At 35.5% G+C, this 27,299-nt stretch overlaps 1 protein-coding gene across 1 annotated transcript; it reads left to right on the top strand.

Annotated features, from left to right (window-relative positions):
- The first annotated feature begins 9,087 nt into the window (after positions 1–9,087).
- Positions 9,088–26,410, top strand: LOC127442529 (twisted gastrulation protein homolog 1-A-like). The gene is made up of 5 exons (XM_051700635.1): positions 9,088–9,255; positions 11,539–11,685; positions 20,402–20,501; positions 24,399–24,644; positions 25,543–26,410. Exons 2-5 carry the CDS (start codon positions 11,560–11,562, stop codon positions 25,722–25,724), a joined length of 654 nt encoding a protein of 217 aa, XP_051556595.1. The 5' UTR covers positions 9,088–9,255; positions 11,539–11,559; the 3' UTR covers positions 25,725–26,410.
- Positions 26,411–27,299: the final 889 nt, after the last annotated feature.

Genomic DNA, 27,299 nt, shown 5'->3' with positions numbered 1-27,299 from the left:
CTATCTTGCTGTGGGTTGCCTTTTTTATTTTGTGTTGGCACATACTCGTGATGTGAATTTTCCTAAAAAAATAAATAAATACAAAAATAAATAATAATAATAATAATAATACAAGAATCACTATCATTTAAAAAAAAACAGTTAAAAATATTAATATTTTTATAAATTAAATTAGGATATTTAAATGTATTAGTTGCATATATTAATGAAAGAAACCAAGTGATAAAGGGTAGTTTTTATGGTTTTTATAAGCTTAGTTTGAGGGAGTTTGTCACTGTTTCACTCTTGTCTGACAAATTCATGAGCTGATTAAGTACCAACATATTAACATTAAAGGAATATTCCCAGGTTCAATACAAGTTAAGCTCAATCGACAGTATTTGTGGCATAGTGTTGATTACCACAAAAGTTTTATTTTGACTTGTTTCCTTTTCTTTAAAAAATAGAAATTGAGGTTACAGTGAGGCACGTACAATGGGGCCAATTTTTTGGAGCTTTTAAAGTCAGAAATGTGAAGCTTATAATTTTATAAAAGCACTTGCATTAATTCTTCTGTGTATTATTTGAGCTGTAAAGTTGTTTAAATAATTTTAATGGTTTACTGCTTTACGTCGTAATGGAAACGAAGTTCTAAACAAAGTCATTCTAGCAAGTCAGTCCACTGTCGGCCATCTTTGGAACGCTCTCGGGAGGCTATTTCCAGTCACTATTTGAATGGAGAAAGACCAAAATCTCAGCAATCAAATCTGACACTACAGGTATCATAAAGTGTGACTCTTTACCTCAGATTACGCTAAAAAAAAAAAAAAAAGAAAACTCAATCTTCCCGGTTTGTATAGCTAATGCGCATGCGCATTCTAGAGTTGATTGACAGGTGATGTCTGTATCTAAAAGGTGATTGGCTCTTTTAACTGTAAGGCGGGACTTCCTTTCTACATCCGTTGACCGTTGGGCGCTCAGAGCTTCTTGGTTGAGCGTTCCAGTTTATCACATTCATTTTAATAGAAGTGGCCCGTCTCTGTTAAATAACCTCTGGTTTTAAAATTGGATATAACCAGAGCCCAACTGAAGGTCGTGGCTAGAAGGGATCCCTCTCTCGTCACCTTCTCGCGCATGTGCATTCTGTTGTGATGCTTTCGCCTGTGCTTTTTGGCTCGCATCTCTAATAATGAATATTAGAGATTATTTGTTTTTACTTCAAATATATATTAATAAAATAGTTAAAAATGCATAAATTCTGCTTTCTGAAAGTGTGAAAGAACTGTTTGAATGTGCCGCCTTTCTGTTGCTAATGAAAATTTGGAGAAAACAAATTTGGTCCATCCATTTTTATTGAGGCCCACCCAAAAGTAATTTCCTGGTTATGCCCTTGTTTACACTTAGTGCAAATAGCCTCTGCCTTAACCCTTGTGCATCAGTAAAAAAAAAAAAGTTACTCAGATGTCCTTAAAGAACAAAAATGTCCACATCAAAAAAACTGCCATAATAATATTATATACCACTTTCAATTAGTTAATTTTTTTTAACATATTTAACGTAATTTTTTTTATATCAGTCCTGATCATAACTACCACATATTCATTCATTTTCAGGATTTTAACCCTTTAAATGCCAGTTTGTTTACATAATGCCACTGTTGTTTTTTACACACACACGTTGGTGCAGCTATCATTATGAGGACTCTCCATAGACAATGATTTTTATACTGTACGAACTATAGATTCTATCCCCTAACCCTACCCCTAAACCTAACCCTCACAAAAAACATTCTGCATTTTTACATTTTCAATAAAACATAGTTTAGTATGTTTTTTTTTAAGTGATTTGTATTATGGGGGCACTAGAAATGTCCTCATGATCTACAATTATAGCATAATAATAATAATAATTGTATTTATTTATCACACATATACAGTGAAATTCTTTTTTCCCCACATATCTCAGCTAAGCTGGGGTCAGAGTACAGGGTCAGCCATGATGCAGCGCCCCTGGAGCAGATAGGGTCAAGGGCCTTGCTCAAGGGCCTGACAGTGGCATCTTGGCAGTGCTGGGGCTTGAACCCCCAACCTTCTGATCAGTAACCCAGAGCCTTAACCGCTTAACCACACATTTCTCAATACACACATACAAAACACACTCTGACATCCATACCAACACACCCACACAATTTTAGCTGCATCATTTATTGAGTTGGCCTGCAGTGCTCTATAATACAGCAAACAGAAAATAGGGAAAAAGCATGTATTTGCTCCATAGGTTAAATATGAGAAAAATGGCACAATCTGGTGGAAAATATTAAAAATGTATATTTTGAAGCCAGGGCTCTGGAATGAAAGCGTAATATCAAAGAATTCATGATTTTATGCTTTAATGGCACTGGGATCAACTATTGCAGTTTTAATGGGTTTCAATGGGGACATTTTTGTCCTGAAGGTCCTGAGTGTAACTATTTTGTGTACACAGTGTATTATAGATGTATTATAGGAACTGAGGTTGAAATATCAAAATTCCCCAAAAACCTTTCAATTTATGACATTGGCATTAACACAGCCAAAATGATCGAAAAAACAAAAATGAAAAAGACAAAAATGTACCGAAGGTCGCTCAAGGGTTAATATTATTATTATTAAGAAAACCTGTTGCCTTTTTGAAATCTCATATAGTACCCAATTTTTCTTGGATACAGTACAGTAATATTTTGATAAGTTCATGTTAAGGCACATATTACTTTAAATCTTAGCTTCTGTTATTGTGACTTTATATTAATAGTAATTCATGAATTAAAATGTGTTTGTGTTGGAAAAAAAACTAGCTGCTGTTTAAAGACGTTTATCTCTTTTAGAACTGGAAAATGTAAAACAAATCTTGTGGAGATTTTGTGTTCCGCAGCTCGCGCTCCTTTACAGTCGAATCACAAAGAAAAATGCAAACAAATGTGTTCCCACTCAACATATACGTACATCCACTGAAGTGCGGATGCAATCTTTGTTTATTAAAATATGAAGTTAGAACCAAGGGCTTCTTATACAAGGGGCAAATTTGTTACCGCTAGGCCACCCAGTCAGACTCTTGATAACTGAGCTGATTGATGTACTTCTCCAGTAATCAACAATATCTCATGACCGAAAGTACAGACGCAGAGGCAAAGTTATCGAATTTATTATGTGAAATATTTATTTTAGAGCTTGAATTGATCATCAAAACTGACTGTTCATCAAAACAGACCATTTAAAATAATCTTTTACTGGCGCCCCTCGTTGCTGTGCGACTTCAAATTAACACCGTGTAAGAATCTCGCGAGATTGACGAGAGAGGGATCCCTTCTAGACACGACCCGTCTGAATGGATGTCTATGGAGGAGATGCTTCAGTGTGCTAACAACCCGTTTTTTTTGAGGAAACAGTTAATCACTTAATGAATTGATCGCCTGTCCACTAATCTTTAATATGTGTTACACTAAAAAAAAAAAAAAAAAAAAAAAATCCTTTTGGAGTGAACTATGTGTGGAGTTTACTACAATAAAATTGTTGTTTTATAAGAGAAGTCAAGGATGATTTTGCGACAGGTAGGTGTCAGGTTATGGCTCTCATCATTCATTTGTATGACATCCGCAAACGGTGACTTACTGTCGTAACACGCTAGTTGACTGTTATGCTCTCTCCTATGTTAAAAACGTGGAGGTTGTTGTCTCAGTAAGATCTTTGATATAACTTTACCCAGAAAAGGTTAGTAAACAATTTTATCACACACGCATATCAGCTGATTAAGTAACATCTTGCGGCTATACTTTTAAAACAGTGAGTATTTTAACGTTTACTGATTGGCCCCATTGACTTCCATTGTAAGTGCATCACTGGAACTGTCACTTTTGCTTCTTTTTTTTTTTTTTTTTTTTTTTTTTTTTTTTTAAAGAAAAGGAGGAACGAGTCAAATTTAATTTTTGTGGAAACCAACATTATGCCACAAATGCTGTCGATTGAGCTTAACTTGTATTGAACCCGGAATATTCCTTTAAAGCCAACAGACTAATGAATATTAAAATTAGTGATATGGTTTATTTTAAAACATTTTTAATATTAATAAAGATTTAATAAAGCTAATTAATTCCATTAAAACATATCATTATAAGCTGAGAATATCAAGTTGTCTTAGTGCTAGTTTATTCTAGCAGTTTAAACAACAGGCTCAGTTTAAAGGTACTGTAAAGTGATTTTTTTTTTTTTTTTAATGAAATGGTAAAGAGAAAATATGCCTATTCCTTCTCCCTGAATGATATCACTGAAATAGATTGTGTATACAACAAACAAAAATGTGACCGCGGGCCGTAGACACATTCTTTAATCAGCCAATCAGAACACTTTAATGTGTATCAGTTTGCACATTGTGCTAGTGTAGTAGTAGTTGAAGCGGTGCATTCAGGTTTAATGTCACGTTCAGATTCATAACAGTTGTCAGCTGAGGGCGCTATTTAACGACTGTTGTGTTCGACAACAGCGAGAAAACGCACTACTGTTTGGTGTCAGTCTCAACTTGAGAGCAATGTTTTGGAAAGAGGGGGCGTGTCTAATGTTAACGCCTCAGTCTCGTGGAAGTTCCAGAACGGCTAAAATCGCTTACAACACATTTACGTTCTAGAGAAATTTGATCTTAGTATTACACTTACATAAAAGTAATGATAGTACCAAGGTGCAGTGTTTCAGCGAGGTAGACCGTTTATGTTCGTTAAACTGATAACCCAAGAGTTTATTTAGACGATTAATAAAAGAATCAGATCAAGAGTCATTCGTGAATCGGACCACTGGAAACACTGTACGTTTGTTTTAGGATATTGCCTGCTATATCAACACCATGTTGTCTATTTATCAGCTTTGTATTTTGGTATTCAGTAGCTCATCATGTTCAGTTCAGACTTTAAGCACACAACTTGGGTAAAATATTGTTTATTTCGCCGTGGCGCTTAAGATTCAATTGCAGCACAGCATCAATGCACTATGTAACACAGTTTTTGTTTCTGGGTAGTAAGTGTTATTTCCTAATTGCTTATGCCTCAAAAGTACAGAAAATGGCTATTATTCCCCACAAACTTTGCTTTTGTGACCAGGACAGTGATATTTTGAATGTACCTATTTCCAATGATAAAACAGGCAAATTTGTGTCTTTCCGTTCACATAAAGTCAGAAAAAACAACAACATATGAATCCAAAATCCTTCTTTATCTGTGGTTCGACGAAGACACCGGCTTTGACCTTTGCCTCAGACAGCTTAGGGAAGAAGTCTTGAAGGTACTTGAAGGCTGCCAACTCCTTATCTAGAGCTCTGACAAATTGTTTCATAAGGCCCAATTTGATGTGCAGTGGTGGCATCAGCACCTTCTGGGGGTCCACCAGTGGCTCCCACTTGACGTTGTTTCTCCCCACAGAGAACTCGGTCCGCTGTGGCCAGTCCCGCCTGTGATAGTGCGCCTTGGTGTCCCTGCTGTCCCAAAGGCAAAGATAGCAGGGAAACTTGGTAAAACCGTCATGGAGACCCATCAGGAATGCCACCATTTTGAAGTCTCCTATAACCTCCCAGCCGTACTCATCATACTTCAAGGTGTCCAGCAAAGTCTTGATGCTGTTGTAATCCTCTTTGAGGTGCACCGAGTGAGCCAGGGGAAGAGACGGGTACTTGTTACCATTATGGACCAGCACGGCTTTGAATATTACTTTAGTATAAATACATGTTCATCTTACGTGACTTTATGTGAACGGAAAGACACAAATTCACCCGTTTTCTCATTGGAAATAGGTACATTTCAAAATATCACTGTCCTGGTCACAAAAGCAAAGTTTGTGGGGAATAATAGCCATTTTCTGTACTTTTGAGGCATAAGCAATTAGGAAATAACACTTACTACCCAGGAACAAAAAAAATTTGCTACACAGTGCAGGGTCTAAAAAAAAAAAGATTTACATTTTGGTTCGTTCTGAGCAAAAACTGTATTTTTCCGTTCAGAAGTTCTGCAGCCTCACTTCTTAATGGTAACCGGTTAGAACAAAATAAAAGAACGGTTAATAACTTTCTTTTTTAAATGACAGTACTCTGCATTAAGGGGTGGGTGAAATACCAGCAGTGTTGCCAGATCTCACAAGAAAAACAAGCAACCTGGTCTGGAAAAAAAAGCCCAAATTAAGCCCAAAATAAGCCACTTGCCTCACCAAAATAAATGAAAATAAGCAACTAATGTTTTTCTGTGTGGTGGATTTATCAGCAAAGAAATCATAACAAGCATACAGTTAATTAACAGTCAAGTATAATTTTAATTACAGGTCTGCTTCTCAGTCGTGACCCGGCAGCATCAAATCTGTATTATTTCATCATATCTAACAATAATTCAGTGAAGACTTGGAAACAACTGAGAAATGTAATTTTTACCTCTAATAATGTTTTCCTTGTATCTGGATTAGCCGTGCATGTACAGAATATGTGGTAATTATACATAGATATTAAAAATTGTCTTCATTCACAGAATGCAGCATACACAATGGGCAATTAGGCAAAGAAATGAGATGCAGCAGTTTCCTTCTGGATCAAAGCACATACCAGCATTTAAAAATATAATGTTTTTACTCCGGAACAATTAAAAATCACTTTGTTCCCGTTTTCGGTTACGTTCTGCAAAAAAATGTAGTTCATTTTCAGTTTTCGTTCCTTGAACCGTTTTTAGTCCCTGGTTATATTATTAATCTACGATGATATTTATATGATACTCAAAGGTACTTTAAAGAATAATTTCCTTGTACATGTCCAAAAACATGGTACTTATAATGGTACTTTTTGGTCAGTGCTGATTGAATAGAATATGACCTCAATAGTGATGGTTCATGAATCAAGACTTGTGGGTTTGAACCAGCCAGACCAACCATAGATGACACACCCCCTTTATGAAAGCATACCTACCATGGTAGTATCACTGTATGACATCATCAATGTACCATAGTCCCAATACTTTTCTGTAAGATGCTTAAACTTTACTCCAGGAGGATCTCTTAAATAATTTCTGATTTAGTGCATGTTGTATGTTCTTTTGTTGAGCTTACCTGATTTATCGTGCTTTTGCTGGGAGGGTTAGTGTGTCTTTAAGAGGGCTACACGTTCCACTCACTCTGTTGAAATAAATCCATAGAGTTGCAATAAAGTGTTAATTAAGAGACATAAACTTGAATTCCTCTAGGGGGCGCCTGGAGGCTTATTAGCCCAATCCTCCATCAGAATCAGCATGAGCTTTATTGCCAAGTATGCTTACACATACAAACAATACAACAACAAGACAGAGATAATAAAAAAATAGAATAAAAATGAAAAGCGAATAGAAAATATGAGTATATATATTATATATATAAAAACACAATAAGACAAAAAATATATATGTACTGTATGTACCAATACAAATCTGTTATATACAGATAGTGCAAGGGAATGTAATGGCAGAAGAGGTAGGATATGTTGGATAAATATAAGTAGCCTAAGCTGTGTATTGCACATAATTATTTCTCAATGGGGCAGTTTTAACTGTTCATGAGATGGACAGCCTGACGGTTCTGGTGCTCAGTGCTCAGTAGCGCCGGCCAGAAGGCAACAGTACAAAAAGGTAGTGTGCTGGGTGAGTGGGGTCCAGAGTGATTTTTCCAGCCTTTTCCTCACTCTAGAAATGTATAGTTCTTGAAGGGAGGGCAGGGAGCAACCTATAATCTGTTCAGCATTCCAAACTGTCCTTTGTATTCTTTAATGCTGAACCAAAACAGACAGTTATTGAAGTGCAGAGGACAGACTCAATGACTGCTGAGTACAACTGTATCAGCAGCGCCTGTGGCAGGTTGAACTTTCTCAACTGGCGAAGGAAGTACAACCTCTGCTGGGCCTTTTTCACAATGAAGTCAATGTGGGTATCCCACTTCAGGTCCTGTGAGATGGTAGTGCCCAGGAACCTGAATGACTCCACTGCTGCCACAGTGCTGTTTAGAATGGCGAGCGGGGTCAATGTTGGGGTGTTCCTCCTAAAGTATACTATCATCTCCACTGTTTTGAGCATGTTCAGCTCCAGGTTGTTTTGACTGCACCAGACAGACAGCTGTTCAACCTCCCTTCTGAATGCAGACTCTTTGTCTTCCTGGATGAGGCCGATGACATTAGTGTCATCTGCAAACTTCAGGAGCTTGACAGGTGGGTCATTGGTGGTGCAGTCATTTGTGTACAGGGAGAAGAGTAGTGGGGAGAGCACACATCACTGGGGAGCACCAGTGCTGATCGTACAGGTGCTGGAAGTGAATTTCCTATCTGTCAGAAAGCTGGTGATCCACTGACAGATAGACGTGGGAACAGAGAGTTGGTGTAATTTATTCTGGAGAATAGCTGGGATGATGGTGTTGAAAGCCGAACTGAAGTCCACAAAAACGATCCTTGCATTTGTCCCTGGTCTGTCCAGATGTTGCAGGATATGATGCAGTCCCATGTTGACTGCATCATCCACAGACCTGTTTGTTCCATAAGTAACTTGAAGGGGATCCAGAAAGGGTTCAGTGATGTCCTTCAGGTGGTCAAACACCAGTCTCTCAAATGACTTCATGACCACAGACGTCAGAGCGATGGGTCTGTAGTCATTAAGTCCTGTGAGAGAATGGTGCCATTAAGCTCCATTAAACCACATTCAAATCTCTGGATATTTTTTGTCTTCTTAAAAAATGTATGCACTAAAAATTATAACCATTAAAATCTAAAATGTTCATGTACTGGTGCCTGAGATAAAACAATCATGTTTTAAGTCGGTCAAGCAATCCTAAGCAAACTATTTTTCAAAAGAAGCTTTTTCAGTAATCACAAACGTATGTGATTGGTCCATGCTCACCAGCGCTGACAAAAGTAACAGATATCACATGACAACGTCATTTACGTTGGACTTATGTTGCGTTCTAGTTCTGAACAATCATTTATACGTGAATAATGGAATTGCTTAATTTTAACTTAAACTTAACTTAAATATATGACAATTATTGTTTAGACTTATTTTACCTGACCAATCAGCGACTGCCCAGGACGCTAAGCTACGCCCATTTTTGTTTTCGACGGTAACGCTAATCGCCATTCTACTTATTGTGTTTCTATTAATCAAAACCCGGTCCCGTTTCTGTTGTGAGTAAAAGGGGCCAAGACAAGAGGTCCATATGAGAGAAAGTCGAAAACTAAAGGGAAGTAACGAGATAGCTTCAAAGAAATACAGTAAGTATGCGTGCTTTATTTACCTTACGCATCTAAAGCTGTGACGTATCCAAGAACTGTGACGTGATAATGCATCGTGTTTTTGGCGTCATTTGTGCGGTCAAGAAACATAATGCGCTTTTGGGGTGTCTGTGAGCGTTTTTAGGCGTCTATTATTATATGTCCGTGTGGCACGTTCAAGCTTTTCTTTGTGTCTGTGTATTTAATGGGTGAAAGAGTGTTCAACAGTGCAACAAGTTTCACACTATTGTTCTGCGTGAATCTGTAATTAATTTACAGGTAACATTTTACAATAAGGTTCTATCGTTAACACTATTTAAAGCATTAGGTATTATGAACTAAAAATGAATAATGTATTTTTCACAGCATTTATTAATCTTTTTTATGCTAGTTAATATAATACAGTAGTTTATTGTTAGTTCATAGCGCATTAACTAATGTTAACATACACACATTTATTTTTATTTATTACTATATTTTGACATTTTGAAGATTAAACAATTCTGTAAAAGTATTGTTCATTGTTAGTTCATGTTAACTAATGTTGTTAACTAATGGTAACCTTATTGTAAAGTGTTACCAGGTTACATAATACTGTATGTAGTGTGACCTTTAGTAATTTCATTTTCTCCTTTTTAAAACATAAAACAGCACAAGCTGTAATTTGCAAATTTTGTATTTATTACCACGGTAGTAATCATTCATATCAATCTGACGCCAACACTGTACCATGGAACTGTATCGCTGTACCACAGTATATTTTGTAAGCATGGTAAAAACAAACGTAGAAATTTAATAAGCAAGCAAGGACGGTGCCAGGATTTTTTTCAATGGGCGGGGGGGTCTGTGAGTGGGTGGGCACAAGGGGGGGCCAGGTGTCTGTCTTCGGGCCTCCCCCCCCAGAACCGCCACTGCTTTCAAGATCTGGCAATTTTATGGTTGTCATACCTGCATACTTTATAATAAATTTCCTTGTCCAACAAACATTGCATAATATAATACTTAACAATTCTTTTTTTGTTTACTTTTTTTATTTTTATTTATCCACTTTTCTCCCCAATTTGGAATGTCCAATTCCCACTACTTAGTAGGTCCTCGTGGTGGCACTGTTACTCACCTCAATCTGGGTGTCGGAGGACAGGTCTCAGTTGCCTCCGCTTCTGAGACCGTCAATCCGCACATCTTATCACGTGACTCGCTGTGCATGACACCGCGGAGACTCACAGCATGTGGAGGCTCATGCTACTCTCCGCGATCCACGCACAACTTACCACACGCCCCATTGAGAACGAGAACCACTAATCGCGACCACGAGGAGGTTACCCCATGTGACTCTACCCTCCCTAGCAACCGGACCAATTTGGTTGCTTAGGAGACCTGGCTGGAGTCACTCAGCACACCCTGGATTCGAACTCATGACTCCAGGGGTGGTAGTCAGCGTCAATACTCGCTGAGCTAACCAGGCCACCCTAACAATTCATTTATTAATATATATTCATATTTTTTTATATTTTTAATATATATTTATTTATGTGATATATATATACACATAATAAATATAATTTTACTATACATAATATTTATATTTTAATAGACTTAAACTACTGATATGATAAGTGTATATAATCTTTGTTGATGTCTTTTAATTAAATGTTATAAAGTGTTACTACAATAACAATAATAATCACGTTATTGTACTTGCATAACACACATCCAGTACATCACATCCAGTTTCTTAAAGGAATATTCCGGGTTCAATACAAGTTCAGCTCAGTCGACAGCATTTGTCGCATAATTTTGATTAGTACCACAAAAAAATTATTTCAACTCGGGCCTCATTTATTTAAAAATATAATAATAATCACGGTTACAATAAGGCACTTATAATGAAAGTGAATGGGGCGAGTTCGTAATCGTTAAAATACTCACTGTTTTAAAAGTATAGCCACGATACTAAAACATTATACATGTTAGCATGACTTTAGAGTAATAAAATTGCTTCCTAACCTTATCTGTGTAAAGTTATATCCAATATTACAATTTTGTTGTCATGATGACGTAAAGCCGGTAAGCCATTTTTATTTTATTTTTTTTTTTTTAATAAATGAGGGTCGAGTAAAAAAAAAAAAAAAAAAACTTTGGTAATCAACATTATGCAACAAGTGCTGTCGATTAAGCTTAATTTGTATTGAATCCGGAACATTCCTTTAAGGAATTTCAATGCAGTATGTAAAGAAGGTCAGGCATTACTGAGTATGTTTTATGTCTCTGGTGATAACACAGGTGTGTAGAGTTTTGGTCAAGATGCGGCCGGCTCTCTCTCTCTGTCCTGTCCTGATCTCTCTGTTATTCCTTCTGTCTGGACTGACCGTCATCAACGGCTGTAACAAAGCCCTGTGTGCCAGTGATGTCAGCAAATGTCTGCTTCAGGTAAGAGACAGCAGGATGCTGCACTAATTTATCACAACTGGACCAATGCGCAAACTATTGAAATAATACAATTTCACACTAAAGGTTTTGTTTTTAATGCAAACTGAGTAATATTTTCACACTATTCTTCCATATTTGCATGCTCTCCACTGCAGAAACATTCAGCATGCCCAGTGTTTAAGGGTAACTGGGTGTTACTAATGTTATATTGGATCTTTTTTTCCCTGAAGCGTAATGACTGCTTTAAACAAACTCTGTGTTCTTTACATCTTTGACATTTTTTGTTTTTTTGTAGCTCAGAATTGCTCATTTCAAACGTAGATCCAAATATGTCTCCACTAACAAAAAGGTGTTAAAAGGTACCATGATTTTTGGACATAGCACAAAAATAACTTTTATTTACATGTACCATGGTGTAACCATGTCATTTTAGATATAGTACCATGGTAATAGAGCTGTTCAGCCGTTACGTCAGTTTGTAGGCATTGGCAAACCCGGAAGACTAATTCACCATGGGTTCCCTCGGGAATTTCCTATGCATTTTTATACTAGGGATTTTCGAATAGCGAGTAAAATAAGACCTATGGTAAAAACAACTTAAAGAGACTTTCACATTATATTCTAAAACATAAATTACACAGAGTCATACCTAAATTGTGGATTTTGAAGCTGTTGTGTTGTTTAAAAATGTACTTTGCTAACATGTCGCTAAATAAGGACTACAACAGTCCTCCATTGTGTGAAGCATTATAGCTCACATGCTCATGGTAGTTGTAGTCCTTAATTAGCATTGTGATTTTTTTAAAGACACAGTAGCTTCAAAATTGACGTTTGAAGTTTGACTGTGTGTAATTAATGTTCTAGAACATAAACGTGCATTTTTTCAAGTCTTTTTAACCACAGACCTCATTTTACTCATAATTCGAAGATCCCTATTCTAAAAAAAAAAACCGCATAGGAAATTCCTAAGGCTCGTAAATGCTAATTGTCTTCCTTTTTTTGTTTTAGTTTTTTGTTACTATAACCTGAACAGCTATATAGCATGCTTTTTGGACATTTACCATGATAATGCCATGTTTTGTTTTTGACATGGCACTATTGTAATACCATTATATCATGATTTTTTATTTATTTATTTATTTATTGCTAAAGCGTTACCATGATATTTTGTGAAATACTTTGTGGAAGCCTACCATGTAAATACCATATGAATTACAGTATATTATATTAATATGTTAATATTTAAGTACCATGGTAAATATCAAAGTTTCAATCTTATACACTACAGCATTTACTACAGCACCTTACAGTGAAGCACCTTGTTCCTTCTTTCTTAAAATGTTTCTTGAAGAATAGTTTGTCTGATGTAAATCTAATGTTAGCTTTATCTCTCTCTTCCCTTTTCAAAGACACCACTGTGTTTACTCTAGTCTAGTGTGAGGATGAGAGAGAGAGAGGCAGGCGTCAGTGACTCAAGAAGGTTTTTAAGCATGAGCAGTCTGTCTGAGGGATAAACACAGGATGTTAATGATGTTTCATGAATAAACAATTTAAAAAAAACCTGCCGCACTGATGGATGGAAAGGCTAGGTGGTTGCCATTGTGGTCTTGGTGGTTGCTAAGGTGTTCTTTGTGGTTGCTAGGGTGTCTAAGGTATGTTGCTAGGCAGTTGCTAGGGTGTTGCTAGGGTATCCTAGGTGGTTGCTTGGAGGTTGCTTATGGGCCCAAGTCTCTGATATTCTGTTCACTACACTCAAAACTATATTTTAGCCTATTTTTTAAATTTACGCATTTCGATTTCAAATTTTGTTTTAATCAGATTTATAGGTGTTAATAAAAAAAATGAATTAAACTTAAATAATACAAAAAAAAAATGTATATATATATATATATTTAATCTTTTTTATTGTTTTAAGATTACTCAATTAAATTTAATGGAGTAAATCTTAAAATTATTATTTTTAACTCCCATTGTGTTTAACCCTCCTTTTGCATTGGCGGGTCAATTTTGACCCGGTGGAATTCAAGATTATAAATCATTCATAACCTGATTTTTTCATCTAAAACTATATTGTAAGTCATGAATAGATCCTTAACTGTTCATACATGTAAAAAGATTTATATTTTTAGCATGTTAACTGACAAAAATAAACTTATTCATTAATATGCCTTTTTTTTTTTTTTTAAATAATAAAATGTAGAAATTCTTTGACATTTCAAAATATACATTAACTTCAGCACAACCAGTGTGATACATGTGAAGACATCTTTTTTATCAACATTTCTGTGAAATTTTATCTAAATATGACGTAATATATAATTCATATTAACATCTAATCTGAGAATTACTTGTAATTTGAATGAATTTCCTATTACTCATAACTGCTCAATACAACTTGGTGGTCAAAAGTGATGAAATCAACATATTAATTTTCAACTAAACATCATCAAAACAACTGTACAACTCAAGTATTACATGAATACTTCTTTACTATGTTTTACTTGCATGAACTGTTGAATGTTGATGTGTGAGTATACTGTAAGCTGGTTCTGCATCAGATGGCTGCAGAGTAAAATATGAACAATTTCCTCTTTCAAGCCCTATCAAGACTAATGTGTGCATGAACTTTTGCTCTGGCCACACCCCCTTTAGACAGTAGTACCTTTGATTTAGTGCATTTGTTATGTTTGTTACATCTGTCATGTCTGTTTTGTACAGGAATGTGTGTGTATGTGTGTGACTGTGTGTGTGTGTGTATGTGTGTGTGCATGACTGTACGTGTATGTGTGTGTGTGTGTTTGTAAACAAGATCCCAGTGAGAGACAAAAAAGTGTGTGAGAGAGTATGGGAAAGAGGCTAAATATAAGTGAAGTGCTTATAAGTAAAAATCAAATTCATAGATGTACAAAAAAATTTACATAATATCACGTGTAAAGCCACAATAGATGCCCGGGTCAAAATTGACCCGCGAATGCAAAATATGTAAAAATAAATAAATAAATAAATAAATAATGGTTATATCTCTTAAACAATTGTATTAAAAAATCAGCAAAAAATAAAATTAAATAAAAAAATGATTGTGTGTATTTTGATAGTCTTGGCAAAGTCCCGAAGTTTGGTTCTCATACTAAAAACAATGTGGTATTTAAAAATTATTATCTACCTCTCCCGGGTCAAAAATGACCTGAACGCAATAGGAGGGTTTATGTGTATATGGCTCGAGTCCCTCCTGTTTTGTTACTAAAATAATAAAAAGGAAAAAGAGAGAATTTATTTAAGTGTTTTTACAAAATTGTCTGTGTGTGTATACTGTGTACTGTCAGCTGTGTGTCTGTGGGTGTGGCGGCTGCGGTTGTTTCAGTCACAGATGAATGCTTTGTGGGCAAGGCAGCACACGTCCCGTCAAGAGCACTTTCTCACTCCAGCAGCACAAACACTTTCCCCTGTATGCTTTTATTTTGCGCTCTGTTACTAAAAATGTCTGTGATTAGCCACTGGTTGGTAAATGTTGAGATTTCACTCACCAGTGATTGAGAAGAATAGTGGTGAAAGAGTTCAGCACCGAGATCCTTTTTACTGCATGATGAGATTAAAGTTTGGTTTGACTCGTACTGTGTAAAGTTTTCAAAGATGAGATCCACACAATCTGTTTGTCTTTAAATAATGTCTTTTTTAATGCCCTTTCTATTCTTTACAGTCAGAAACAATTATTTATAATCACACAAAAGAATGGATGCTGTAAAGAAGTCATGCAACCACTCTCGTGTTAATGTGCACTCAATCAAAACACGTCTGTGTGACTCTCACTGAACTGCTGCTATTCTTAAGTAGACAGTACCATTTTAGCACTTATTACTATTTGGAATAAAAGTGAACAGTTAGACCAAGAATATTTATTTAGAAAAGAAAATGCGGCCAATTTTGATTTCAAGCAGACTTCATTCAATCATTCAATCATTCATTTTTAAAATGTTTTCAAGCATGTTTTTCAAGGTAAAAATATATATTTTACAAGTAACATATCAAGACGTTTTCTTTGGGTTACTCCGTTTGACCTGAACAAAATGTGCCTTTTAATAAAAATATCCAAATAGATTTTTTTCTAAACTTCACACACAATCATGAGGGTCTCCACTCTGTTTAATTGATTTTTCTTTCTTTTTTTTTTCTTTTTTTTTTTTTTGTGTCACATGACAACATCTTGGTTACACCACCTGACTTTGATTTGGTGGACAAAAGTTTTTCAAATATTAATAACATTTAAAAAAAAATTTTTTTAATGCTTATTTAAAAATATTTTATATATATATATATATATAAAATTAAGATTACCCTGCTCTACATTTCTTTATTCAAGAAATTCAGCTTTTAATTGTTGAATCTTAAGTGCGTTATAGAAAAGTCAGAGCAAAGACTGATTTCAAAATTTGTTGAGCATCCATTCATTTCACAGCTATGCAGAGTCGTGTCTTTTTCAAATGAAAGCCATCAGTTACGCAATAGGTGTATTACGGACTGGGCCAGTGGGGCCAGTGCCAGGGGGTCCTTGACTACCAGGGGACACTGGGCTGCAAGGTCTTGTAGCCCATCAACCTTAAAAACAACTGTTTGTATATGTTTTAATATGTGGGCCCCACAGCTTATTGAAGGCCCTCTCAATAGGACCCTGTGACTATGATGGCCCCCAGCCCTCTTAAAGGACCATTTTGCCTTCCTGATTCAGATACAAAATTTTGAGACACTCTTTAACCCTACAATACATGACTTTCTAAAGCCTCTAAATCATAAACATGATCAAAACCTTGCTGAAAAACCTGTTGTATGCAGTGTACTAGAAGTCTACTGCCTCCTGGTGAAAGTAGACTACTTCCTGTTCTGGAAGTAGAAGACCTTGTAATATAAATTCCATATTGTGATGCACCCGTCTTTTTACTGTGAAATCTTTGCTGATTTTGATAAAGTAAAATGAAAAATAACGTTTATATTGTTACTGTTATTTCAAAATGAGTATTTATTGAATTGAAGCAACGTGCTTATTTAAAATGTCATTATAGAAAAATCTGTTTAAATAGGTTTTAAAAAAGAAAATTTTTTGACTGTTATGTCATAAGCTAGGTTTATAGGGTTCAGCTTTATCGTTTGTATGAAAAGTGCTTGTTAAACAAAAACGTTTATTATACTATTAATTGCTATAACTGCATGTTTGCCGTACATTACAAAAATTAGCTGGGCTTAGGTGGCTGGGAAAAAGAAGATATTGACATTTTATTTTGTGTGGTACAAAAGTACTGATTTAACTAGATACATAAATGTGGTCAAGACAAACTATAATGTTGGTATGACAAAACCTTGTCTGAAAGTTTAAAATAGTTTTAAATGTTTGAAGGTAAAATTTTTTACAGGTCTTACAGTAAGAGAAAGAAAGAAAGAAAGAAGAGAGCATCTAAAACAGATTTGTGTGTAAGTTTTGACTGCTGAAGTTTGAAATCACGAACATTCCAAAACAGACTCTTAGATCATTTAAATGTTCTGTCAATATAATGTAGTCTAGGGGATTTTGGTTTAAATGATGCCTTCACAGGGCTTTTTTAATGGGAGAATAATAATGGTAGTCAAGCTGTAGGGTCGTTCCATACTGAATTTCCAATAAAATGACCAAATGACCACTATTTATAAGCTCCACACCTTTCAGCCACTCGAAGCTCTCACAAAGTAGGGTAAAGTCTTTGAAGGAAATAGGGTGTAGGTATGATCACATCTGAATGGAACGCACCCCATAAATCAGATGAGTTAGAAAAGATATGGCAGTGCGAGGAAGAAATATATGCACGTTTAAAAATGTATTACACATTTTGTTACATGCTTGTTTTTTGTATGCATAATTGAGTATTTTCAAGTACGCTGCCTGGCCAACAACAACAACAACAAAAAGAGTGCCGTTTGGATTTAAATAAGCAGATACTTAAGAGCCTATGATTGGATCATTATTGCAGTGATTAATATGTTTCAACAATTCTTTTAACCCTCACTGATGCAGTGTGTAGCTTCTCATTTCTTAAAGAACCATATCGGAAGATGAATCCCGTGGTCGTGGAAAAGATGTTACTGTGTTTCAGAAAGGGCAAATTATTGGCCTGCATCAAGCAAAGAAAACAAGTAAGGAGATTTCTGAAATCACTGGAATTGTGTTAAGAACTGTCCAACACATTATTAAAACCTGGAAGTATAGTGGTGAACCGTCAGCTTCGCGGAAGAAATGTGGTCGGAAAAAAACTTGAATGATCGTGATCGGAGATCACTAAAATGCTTGAAGTCATATTGTAAAAAATCAACAGTAGAACTCACAGCTATGTTTAATAGTGAAAGTAAGAGCATTTCCACACGCAAAATGCGACGAGAACTTACAGGATTTGGACTAAACAGCTGTGTGGCCACAAGAAAGACGCTTGTCAGTGAGGCTAATCGGAAAAAAACGACTTCAATTTGCTAGGGAGCATTAAGATTGGACTGTGGAGCAGTGGAAAAAGGTCATGATGAGCCATAATCCATCCCTGCATACAGCAAGAATTTCCAGTGTCATGTGCTGAATTAATTCAAAGCTTTTATGCTGCTTGCTCAATACTACTTTTAAGGAATGCATGAAAATTGCACACACAAATCTCTGAACTAAAAGGAACTAGCCAGAGATGAGGAATTGTCTGGGCTTGTTTCTTTTGGAAGTATCTGGCCCACGTGTGTATTCAGGTATTAGGTTTGTAGTCGCTTTATTGCATTTCTTTTGTAACTCACTTTTCTTCTCCTGAACTTTCAGTTTTAATGGCACACACTCATACACACATGCATACATCTGGAAGTTGACCCCCTCCTCGCAACGGTTGGCAAAACACGAAACGCAGAGAGCCAAATTAGCACGTTCCCCCTTCATTCAGCTGTGCTACTGTTTTCTCTGTAATTACAACTCTAAATGTGTCCCAGGTTTTGGTGACTCTTTTCCCTTCTCTGCCGGGTGATTTGACATATTTTCCAGCATGGAACAGTTTGTAGCTCTGTTTCTTTTTGGGGGTTTTTCCCCATGTTTGAAGCTGCACTACGTAACTTTGTGCTCTCAAATGACATCTGTGGTTGAAACTTAAAATTGCAAGCAATTTGCAGAAGAATACATTATGTCAGTCATGTTCTGGCACTGCCCTTCTGGCGGATTAATCTCCCAATTTGAGTTTAACTGGACATCGCCCGTGTGTGATCATGACTGGTGCTGGAGTCATAACGTGCTATTTTCATGTTGATATTATGTTATATTATTAAACATTAGAAACGTAAATATTACTTGCTTTGATGAAGATAACTCTCGTATTTACATATTTGAATGAATTTTACACTTAAATCGCTTTTCTGACACCATACTCAAAGCACTTTTAAATAGAGAACAGGGGACTCTCCTCAGCCACCACCAGTATATGTTAATATGATTATTTAAGAATTGTACTACAATATTCAATTTAAAAGGTTAAACTCGTGATATGGCTGATACGAGTTCAATAGAAGACTTAATTGTTTTTATATTATATTGTCCAGCCTCAGTTACTACAATAGTATGTCTATGCAATGCACACAATAACACCGTAAACTAAAAACATAAAACGAGGATTCAAAAATGATGGGGATAAAATATACTTTATTAAACATAAAAATAATATGCTTAAATATGCAATATAACAATTACAAGAAGTCCATTTCAGAAGACTTCATATTAGACATATCACAGTAACTTTACCGGACAACATAGATACAACACGATCGGTTAACACACGAGTAATGTTCGATTCATAAAAGCATGACAAGCAATGTAAGCTTTAACAAACCTACCAGAAAACATATCCAAGCATTATAGCAGGTAAATAACTTTGCCAAACGGATAACAGATAAACATCCATCCAGACTGCAGCGATGCTGTCCTTAATTGTGTGAGTGTTGCTGAACTGCATAGTTAATTTCTCCAGCCAGAACATGAGACAGCGGCCATTTCTTTGCTGTGTGCGAGGACATGACGTGATGATGTAAGGATGAACAACATAAGCCAGCTATTTCACGGCAAATCGAACCGACAGCTCAAAATACAAATAATTTTTATAGGCTTACCATAGTGGATCGGGGTAAGGTAAGGACATCGTTTTGAACACTGATTGTTTATGTATTCAGTCAATAATGGCAATTTGGGTGGCGGAGGACGAATCTCAGTTGCCTCCGTGTCTGAGACCGTCAATCCGTGCATCTTATCACGTGGTTTATTGATTGTACAATATTAAAACTATAAAATATACTAAATATAAATATATTGAAAAAATTAACGTATTGAACATTGACAACAAAAAAACTCTAAACAACACTAAAAGCAACTAAACTAAATTTAAAGGACAAATTGAAAATAAAGCAATAAAAACATTAAAAATTCTAAATTACAATAACCCTGGTTTAAGTATTCCTTTTCTCTTTGTGTGGTTTCATTTGACTGAAAGAGTTCTAAAAGTTTATGTTCACAGTTATTTTGTGCAGTCACACACTGGTCTCTATAACGTGTGTGTTTGGATGTCAGATATGGTGCACATGGCACATTTTTATGTAAGCTAGTCTTCATTCACGTTGTGTAACTTTCCCCCTGTATGTTTATCTTTTCAGAATGTATTTTATGTGTGTGTGTGTGTGTATGTGTGTGTAGGGGCTTTGTCAGTGCCGGCCGGCGGAGGGAAACTGTTCGTGTTGTAAAGAGTGTATGTTGTGTTTGAGTTCTCTCTGGGAGGAGTGCTGCGACTGTGTAGGTAAGTTTTATAATTAAACACAATTGGTGCTTTACACATACAATACTTGGAATCAATACATATTCATCACTCAAAATCAAAATACATTCAGTACTCTGAGTCAACACACATTCATTACTCATAATCAACATGCATTCAGTACTCAAAATCAACACAAATTCAGTTTACTGAATCAATACACATTCAGTACTCACAAATAATACACATTCAGTACTTAAAATAAACATATATTAAATATTTAAAATCAATGAACATTCCGTGCTTAGAATAAACACACACATTCAGTTGGCTATTCAGAATCATCACACATTCAGTACTCACAAGTAATACACAGTTCAGTATTCTTAATCAACAAATAGTCCTCTGAATCAGCATATTCAGTACTCAGAATAAACACACATTCAGTATTTAAAATCAACACACATTCAGTACTCTGAATCAATACATTCAGTACTCAGAATAAACACACATTCAGTATATAAAATCATCACACATTCAGTTCTGAATCAACATACATTTATTACTCAGAATAAACACACATTCAGTATTTAAAATCAATACACATTCAGTACTCTGAATCAACATTTTCAGTACTCAGAATAAACACACATTCAGTACTTTGAATCAGTACACATTCAGTACTCTGATTCAACACACATTCAGTACTCTGAATCAACACACATTCAGTACTCTGAATCAACACACATTCACTACACAGAATTAACACATTCAGTACATAATTATTTGAAATTAAGTAACAATTAACTACTTAATGCTTAAACATACATCCCACAGTTGGTCAATGCACAATCACTGATTATTAAGAACTGAATTTATGTTATTATTTAGACTGATTATAAGTGTTATTAAGAATTGAGCCGAAACTCTAAACTAAAGAGACTCAGATTATGTTAAATGGCTTGGCTCATTCCCAGGCAAGTGAGAGTAAATATTAGGACAAGTTTGTGGAGGACAAGAGTGTTGACTTTCACTCCTCTGACAGCAATATAAAGTGTGAAATGAAGCAGTCCAGATACTCTCATGTAAGAATCAATTCACATTCAGTGCTTTGATTCAAAACACATTCAGTTCTCTGAATCAGCACACATTCAGTACTCAGAATCAACACACATTCAGTATTTAAAATCAACACACCTTCAGTACTCTGAAGAAACACACATTCAGTATTTAAAATCAACACACATTCAGTACTTTGAATCAACACACATTTAGTATTTAAAATCAACACACATTTGGTACTCTGAATCTACACACATTCAATATTCTGAATCTACACATATTCAGTACTCTGAATCTACACACATTCAGTATTTAAAATCAACACACATTCAGTATTTAAAATCAACACACATTCAGTATTTAAAATCAACACACATTCAGTACTCTGAATCAACACACATTTGGTACTCTGAATCAACACACATTCAGTACTCTGAATCAACACACATTCAGTACTCTGAATCAACACACATTCAGTTCTCTGAATCAACACACGTTCAGTTCTCTGAATCAACACACCTTCAGTACTCTGAATAAACACACATTCAGTACTTTGAATCAACACACATTCAGTACTCTGAATCAACACACATTCAGTTCTCTGAATCAACACACGTTCAGTTCTCTGAATCAACACACCTTCAGTACTCTGAATAAACACATTCAGTACTCTGAATCAACACACATTCAGTTCTCTGAATAAACACACATTCAGTTCTCTGAATCAACACACATTCAGTACTCTGAATCAACACACATTCAGTACTTTGAATCAACACACATTCAGTACTTTGAATCAACACACATTCAGTTCTCTGAATAAACACACATTCAGTTCTCTGAATAAACACACATTCAGTTCTCTGAATCAACACACATTCAGTACTTTGAATCAACACACATTCAGTACTCTGAATAAACACACATTCAGTTCTCTGAATCAACACACATTCAGTACTCTGAATCAACACACATTCAGTTCTCTGAATCAACACACATTCAGTACTTTGAATCAACACACATTCAGTTCTCTGAATCAACACACATTCAGTTCTCTGAATCAACACACATTCAGTTCTCTGAATCAACACACATTCAGTACTTTGAATCAACACACATTCAGTACTCTGAATCAACACACATTCAGTTCTCTGAATCAACACACATTCAGTACTTTGAATCAACACACATTCAGTTCTCTGAATCAACACACATTCAGTACTCTGAATCAACACACATTCAGTTCTCTGAATCAACACACATTCAGTACTTTGAATCAACACACATTCAGTACTTTGAATCAACACACATTCAGTTCTCTGAATCAACACACATTCAGTTCTCTGAATCAACACACATTCAGTTCTCTGAATCAACACACATTCAGTACTTTGAATCAACACACATTCAGTACTCTGAATCAACACACATTCAGTTCTCTGAATCAACACACATTCAGTACTTTGAATCAACACACATTCAGTACTCTGAATCAACACACATTCAGTTCTCTGAATCAACACACATTCAGTACTTTGAATCAACACACATTCAGTACTTTGAATCAACACACATTCAGTTCTCTGAATCAACACACATTCAGTTCTCTGAATCAACACACATTCAGTACTTTGAATCAACACACATTCAGTACTCTGAATCAACACACATTCAGTTCTCTGAATCAACACACATTCAGTACTCTGAATCAACACACATTCAGTTCTCTGAATCAACACACATTCAGTTCTCTGAATCAACACACATTCAGTTCTCTGAATCAACACACATTCAGTACTTTGAATCAACACACATTCACTACACAGAATTAACACATTCAGTACATAATTATTTGAAATTAAGTAACAATTAACTACTTAATGCTTAAACATACATCCCACAGTTGGTCAATGCACAACCACTGATTATTAAGAACTGAATTTATGTTATTATTTAGACTGATTATAAGTGTTATTAAGAATTGAGCCGAAACTCTAAACTAAAGAGACTCAGATTATGTTAAATGGCTTGGCTCATTCCCAGGCAAGTGAGAGTAAATATTAGGACAAGTTTGTGGAGGACAAGAGTGTTGACTTTCACTCCTCTGACAGCAATATAAAGTGTGAAATGAAGCAGTCCAGATACTCTCATGTAAGATAATCTTTTGCCAGCCTACTTGTGTTATCCTCCCTATAGAAGTTTATTACCATAGTTTAGTACCATACCTGAGCGCAGTAAAAATAAAGCAGTTTTTTAAGAAGAGAATCAGACAGTTTGGGGGAAAAAAGCATACTTTAGAAGCCACTTCTGCCTTTGGTTTTTCTGTTGTTCTGTGTATTCAACGGATATCCTGTTTAGATCATGGCAAACCACACACGAATAAGGCATGAGGCATTCATTTCTCAACATTGGGACATAAAATTATCAGATTCTAGAGATTTTTTCTTGTTCCAAACACTTGTTTATTTGCAGAGAGGTAGGAGAGAAGTTCTTTTTAGCAGTATGTTGTTCCTGAGGGCTAGAACCTGCCATGGTTCTCCTAATCTGAACCAGCTGTCCTGGCAGTCACTCCAGAGCAAAGCGAAAAAACAAGGCCTCCACAGAGTTCTGTATCTTATTAAAACTTTGATCCATTATCTGATTACCGGCTTTACCACCAGTTTATCTGTCAAATTTTAGCTGCTGTTGACAGTCATGTTTTAAAGTATTTAAATTCTTCAATTGTGGTAAAACTTGGTTGTAATGTTGTCATGTTGACATTTTAGCGGCTTTTACTCCATTATGTATGAACCACAGTGTTCCTGATGAGGTTTTGACATTTCCCATGGTAGAAATGTGTACTCAAGTAAACTCTCTTTGATTTCTGCTTTCCATTAGGAATGTGTAATCCAAGAAATTACAACGACAGTCCGGCCACCTCCAAGAGCACAGTCGAAGAGCTCTACGGACCAATCCCGTCACTTTTCCGGGCCCTGACCGAAGGCGACACCCCCATTAATATGATGGTTGTGTCGTTCCCCGTCGCTGAGGAACTGTCCCACCACGAGAATCTTGTGTCTTTTCTTGAGACTCTGGACAGTCAGAGTCACAACATCTCGCTGCCCAGTAACAGCGTTCATGGTGGTTGGTATTCTGTGAAAAATATGAAAATTCCATCATAATTTACTCCCCTTCATGTCGTTCCAAACTCGTATACATTTCTCTCTTATTCAGAACACAATAGGAGATGCTTTAAAGGGATATTCACCCCAAAATAAAAAAATGATCATGATTTACTCGCCGTCATGCCATATGCTGAACACAAATAAAGATTTTTAGAAGAATATCTCAGCTCTGTAGGTCCAAACAATGCAAGTAAATGGGGTCCAAAAAAGCTCCAAAAAGCACATAAAGGAAGCATAAAAGTAATCAATAAGACTCCAGTGGTTAAATGTATGTCTTCAAAATCAGTGTAAGTGTGGGTAAGAAACAGATCAATATTTAAGTCTTTTTTACTATAAATGCCCACTTTAACTATAATTGTCGTCTTTTGTTTTTGGAGATTCACATTCTTCGAGCAAATCGCTACCTACTGGGCAGGGAGGAGAATTTATAGTTAAAAGGGACTTAAATTTGATCTTTTTCTCACCCACACCTACCATATCACTTCTGAAGACATGGATTTAAACACTGGAGTCATATGGATTACTTTCATGCTGCCTTTATGTGCTTTTTGGAGCTTTAAAGTTCTGCCATCATTCACTTGCATTGTATGGACCTACAGAGCTGAAATATTTTACTAAAAATCTCCGTTTATGTTCAGCAGAAGAAAGAAAGTCACACATCTGGGATGGCATGAGAGTGAGTAAATGATGAGAGAATTTTCCTTTATGGGTGAGCAATCCGTTTAAAGTGAAGCATGTAATTTTGTGGCACTAGTGGCACCAAACAAGACTTTAATGTACTGCAACTTCCGAAATTTGCGTAAATAATCTTCTACATGCACGTGCACATCTCTTCCTGTCTCTCTCTCATTCCTCAGATGCCATGTGTACGGTGGTGTACTTTGATGACTGTGTGTCCATTCGCCAGTGTAAGCAATACTGTGAGTCAATGGGAGGATCAAAGTACCGCTGGTTCCATAATGCCTGCTGTGAGTGTATTGGACCCGAATGTTTGGACTACGGCAGCAAAGCAGTGAAATGCAATAACTGCCTCATCTGAGACTTTCATATACATGAATCACTGCACTATCAAAGAACTGAATACAGATGTGGGTCCAAACTCACGCTACACTTGTTTATACTGTGTAAAACACGTGTTTCTAATGTGTTTCTTTTGTTCCTGTTCCTGTTCTTGTCTTGTTTTTTTTTCTCCTGTCTTTTGGAAAATAAATTAACATAGCGCTTGAGATTTTTGTAACGTTATGAATATTGTTTGTTAATCATTTCAGCAGCATGTATGGATTGCTATTAAAAACCAAAGAAAGATAGTCCTGAACAAAACGGTTACGTTTGTGTTATGATTTAATGATTAATCCATCATTGTTTAAGATTTTAGTTGTGTCCTCTTTCATTGTCAACCAACATACTTAAAAAAAAAAATCATAATTCACATTTGAGGTATACTGTATGTAATTTATTTTGTAGACCAAAACATGAAAGTATCAAGTACTTTTAACCACATACCTTATTTTACTCATTTATGAAGACACAATTTTACTATACTATGCTTGTGTTTGAAACAAGCATCTAGTGTGTCTTTAGTTTACTATTGTGTGATGAGAAATAAATGAGTTAAAAAACAAAGATGAAAGAATGAAAGCATATCTCAGATTTTCTTGTAAACTACAAGTTGAATGCAGCTCTTTTTGAAATGTTGCTGTAAGTAAATTTTAAGACTAAAGTCCAGTCTTTTTATATTGTTCATGTTTCATATATATATATATATATATATATATATATATATATATATATATATATATATATATATATTTTTTTTTCATAAAGCATCTCTCATGACATTGAAATATGTTATTTATCTATTTATGAGGTTTAGTGTGCTTGTGTTTATTTTATTTATTTTTTTATTATTATAATTTTTTTTTTAAAGAGAGATTTAAAGTAAAATTGTTAATAATGCTCAATGTGAGTGAGTGAAAAGCTAGTGTTACTAAATTGTAAATACCACCACCGGCAGGATAGTAATGGCATTGCATAGATTAAAAAAACAAAAAAAAACAAATTGTAATTAAAAAAAAAATGTAATAAAAAAAAAAATGTAATCAAAAAAATTAGCTCGATAAGCTAAATAAGTACAGCTCGTTGCTTAAACACTTCTGATATAGCATAATGAGATGAAACACCTGGTCACTTCCTTAATTTTTAAGTTTGTGTGACCTTTTAAAAGGGATAGTTAACCCCAAAAATGAAAATTCTCTCATAATTTACTCACCCTCATGCCATCCCAGATGTGTATGACTTTCTTTCTTCTGCAGAACACAAATGAAGATTTTTAGAAGAACATTTCAGCTCTGTAGGTCCATACAATGCAAGTGAATGGTGACCAGAACTTTGAAGCTCCAAAAAGCACATAAAGGCAGCATAGGGATATGATAGTTGTGGAAGAGTAACAGATCAATATTTAAGTCCGGTTTTACTATACATCTTGCCATTGCAGTCTGTAGGTACGATCATGATTTCAAGCTCGATTACACTTCCTAGTGCTTGTGGCATGAGCAGAAGGATAGATGGCTCTAGGAAATGTAATCAAGCTTGAAATCATGATTGTCAAAAAGAC

Source organism: Myxocyprinus asiaticus, chromosome 6, assembly GCF_019703515.2.
Source record: "Myxocyprinus asiaticus isolate MX2 ecotype Aquarium Trade chromosome 6, UBuf_Myxa_2, whole genome shotgun sequence".
Taxonomy (NCBI): domain Eukaryota; kingdom Metazoa; phylum Chordata; class Actinopteri; order Cypriniformes; family Catostomidae; genus Myxocyprinus; species Myxocyprinus asiaticus.
Note: the sequence above shows the minus strand (reverse complement) of the source record. Positions and strands in the feature narration are given on the sequence as shown.

Bases quoted from the DNA above. Each gene is read 5' to 3' on its own strand.
- LOC127442529 (XM_051700635.1), top strand. From the start codon at position 11,560: ATGCGGCCGGCTCTCTCTCTCTGTCCTGTCCTGATCTCTCTGTTATTC. The intron at 11,686-20,401 runs GTAAGAGACAGC...ATGTGTGTGTAG, and splicing joins TCAGCAAATGTCTGCTTCAG to GGGCTTTGTCAGTGCCGGCC. The intron at 20,502-24,398 runs GTAAGTTTTATA...GCTTTCCATTAG, and splicing joins GGAGTGCTGCGACTGTGTAG to GAATGTGTAATCCAAGAAAT.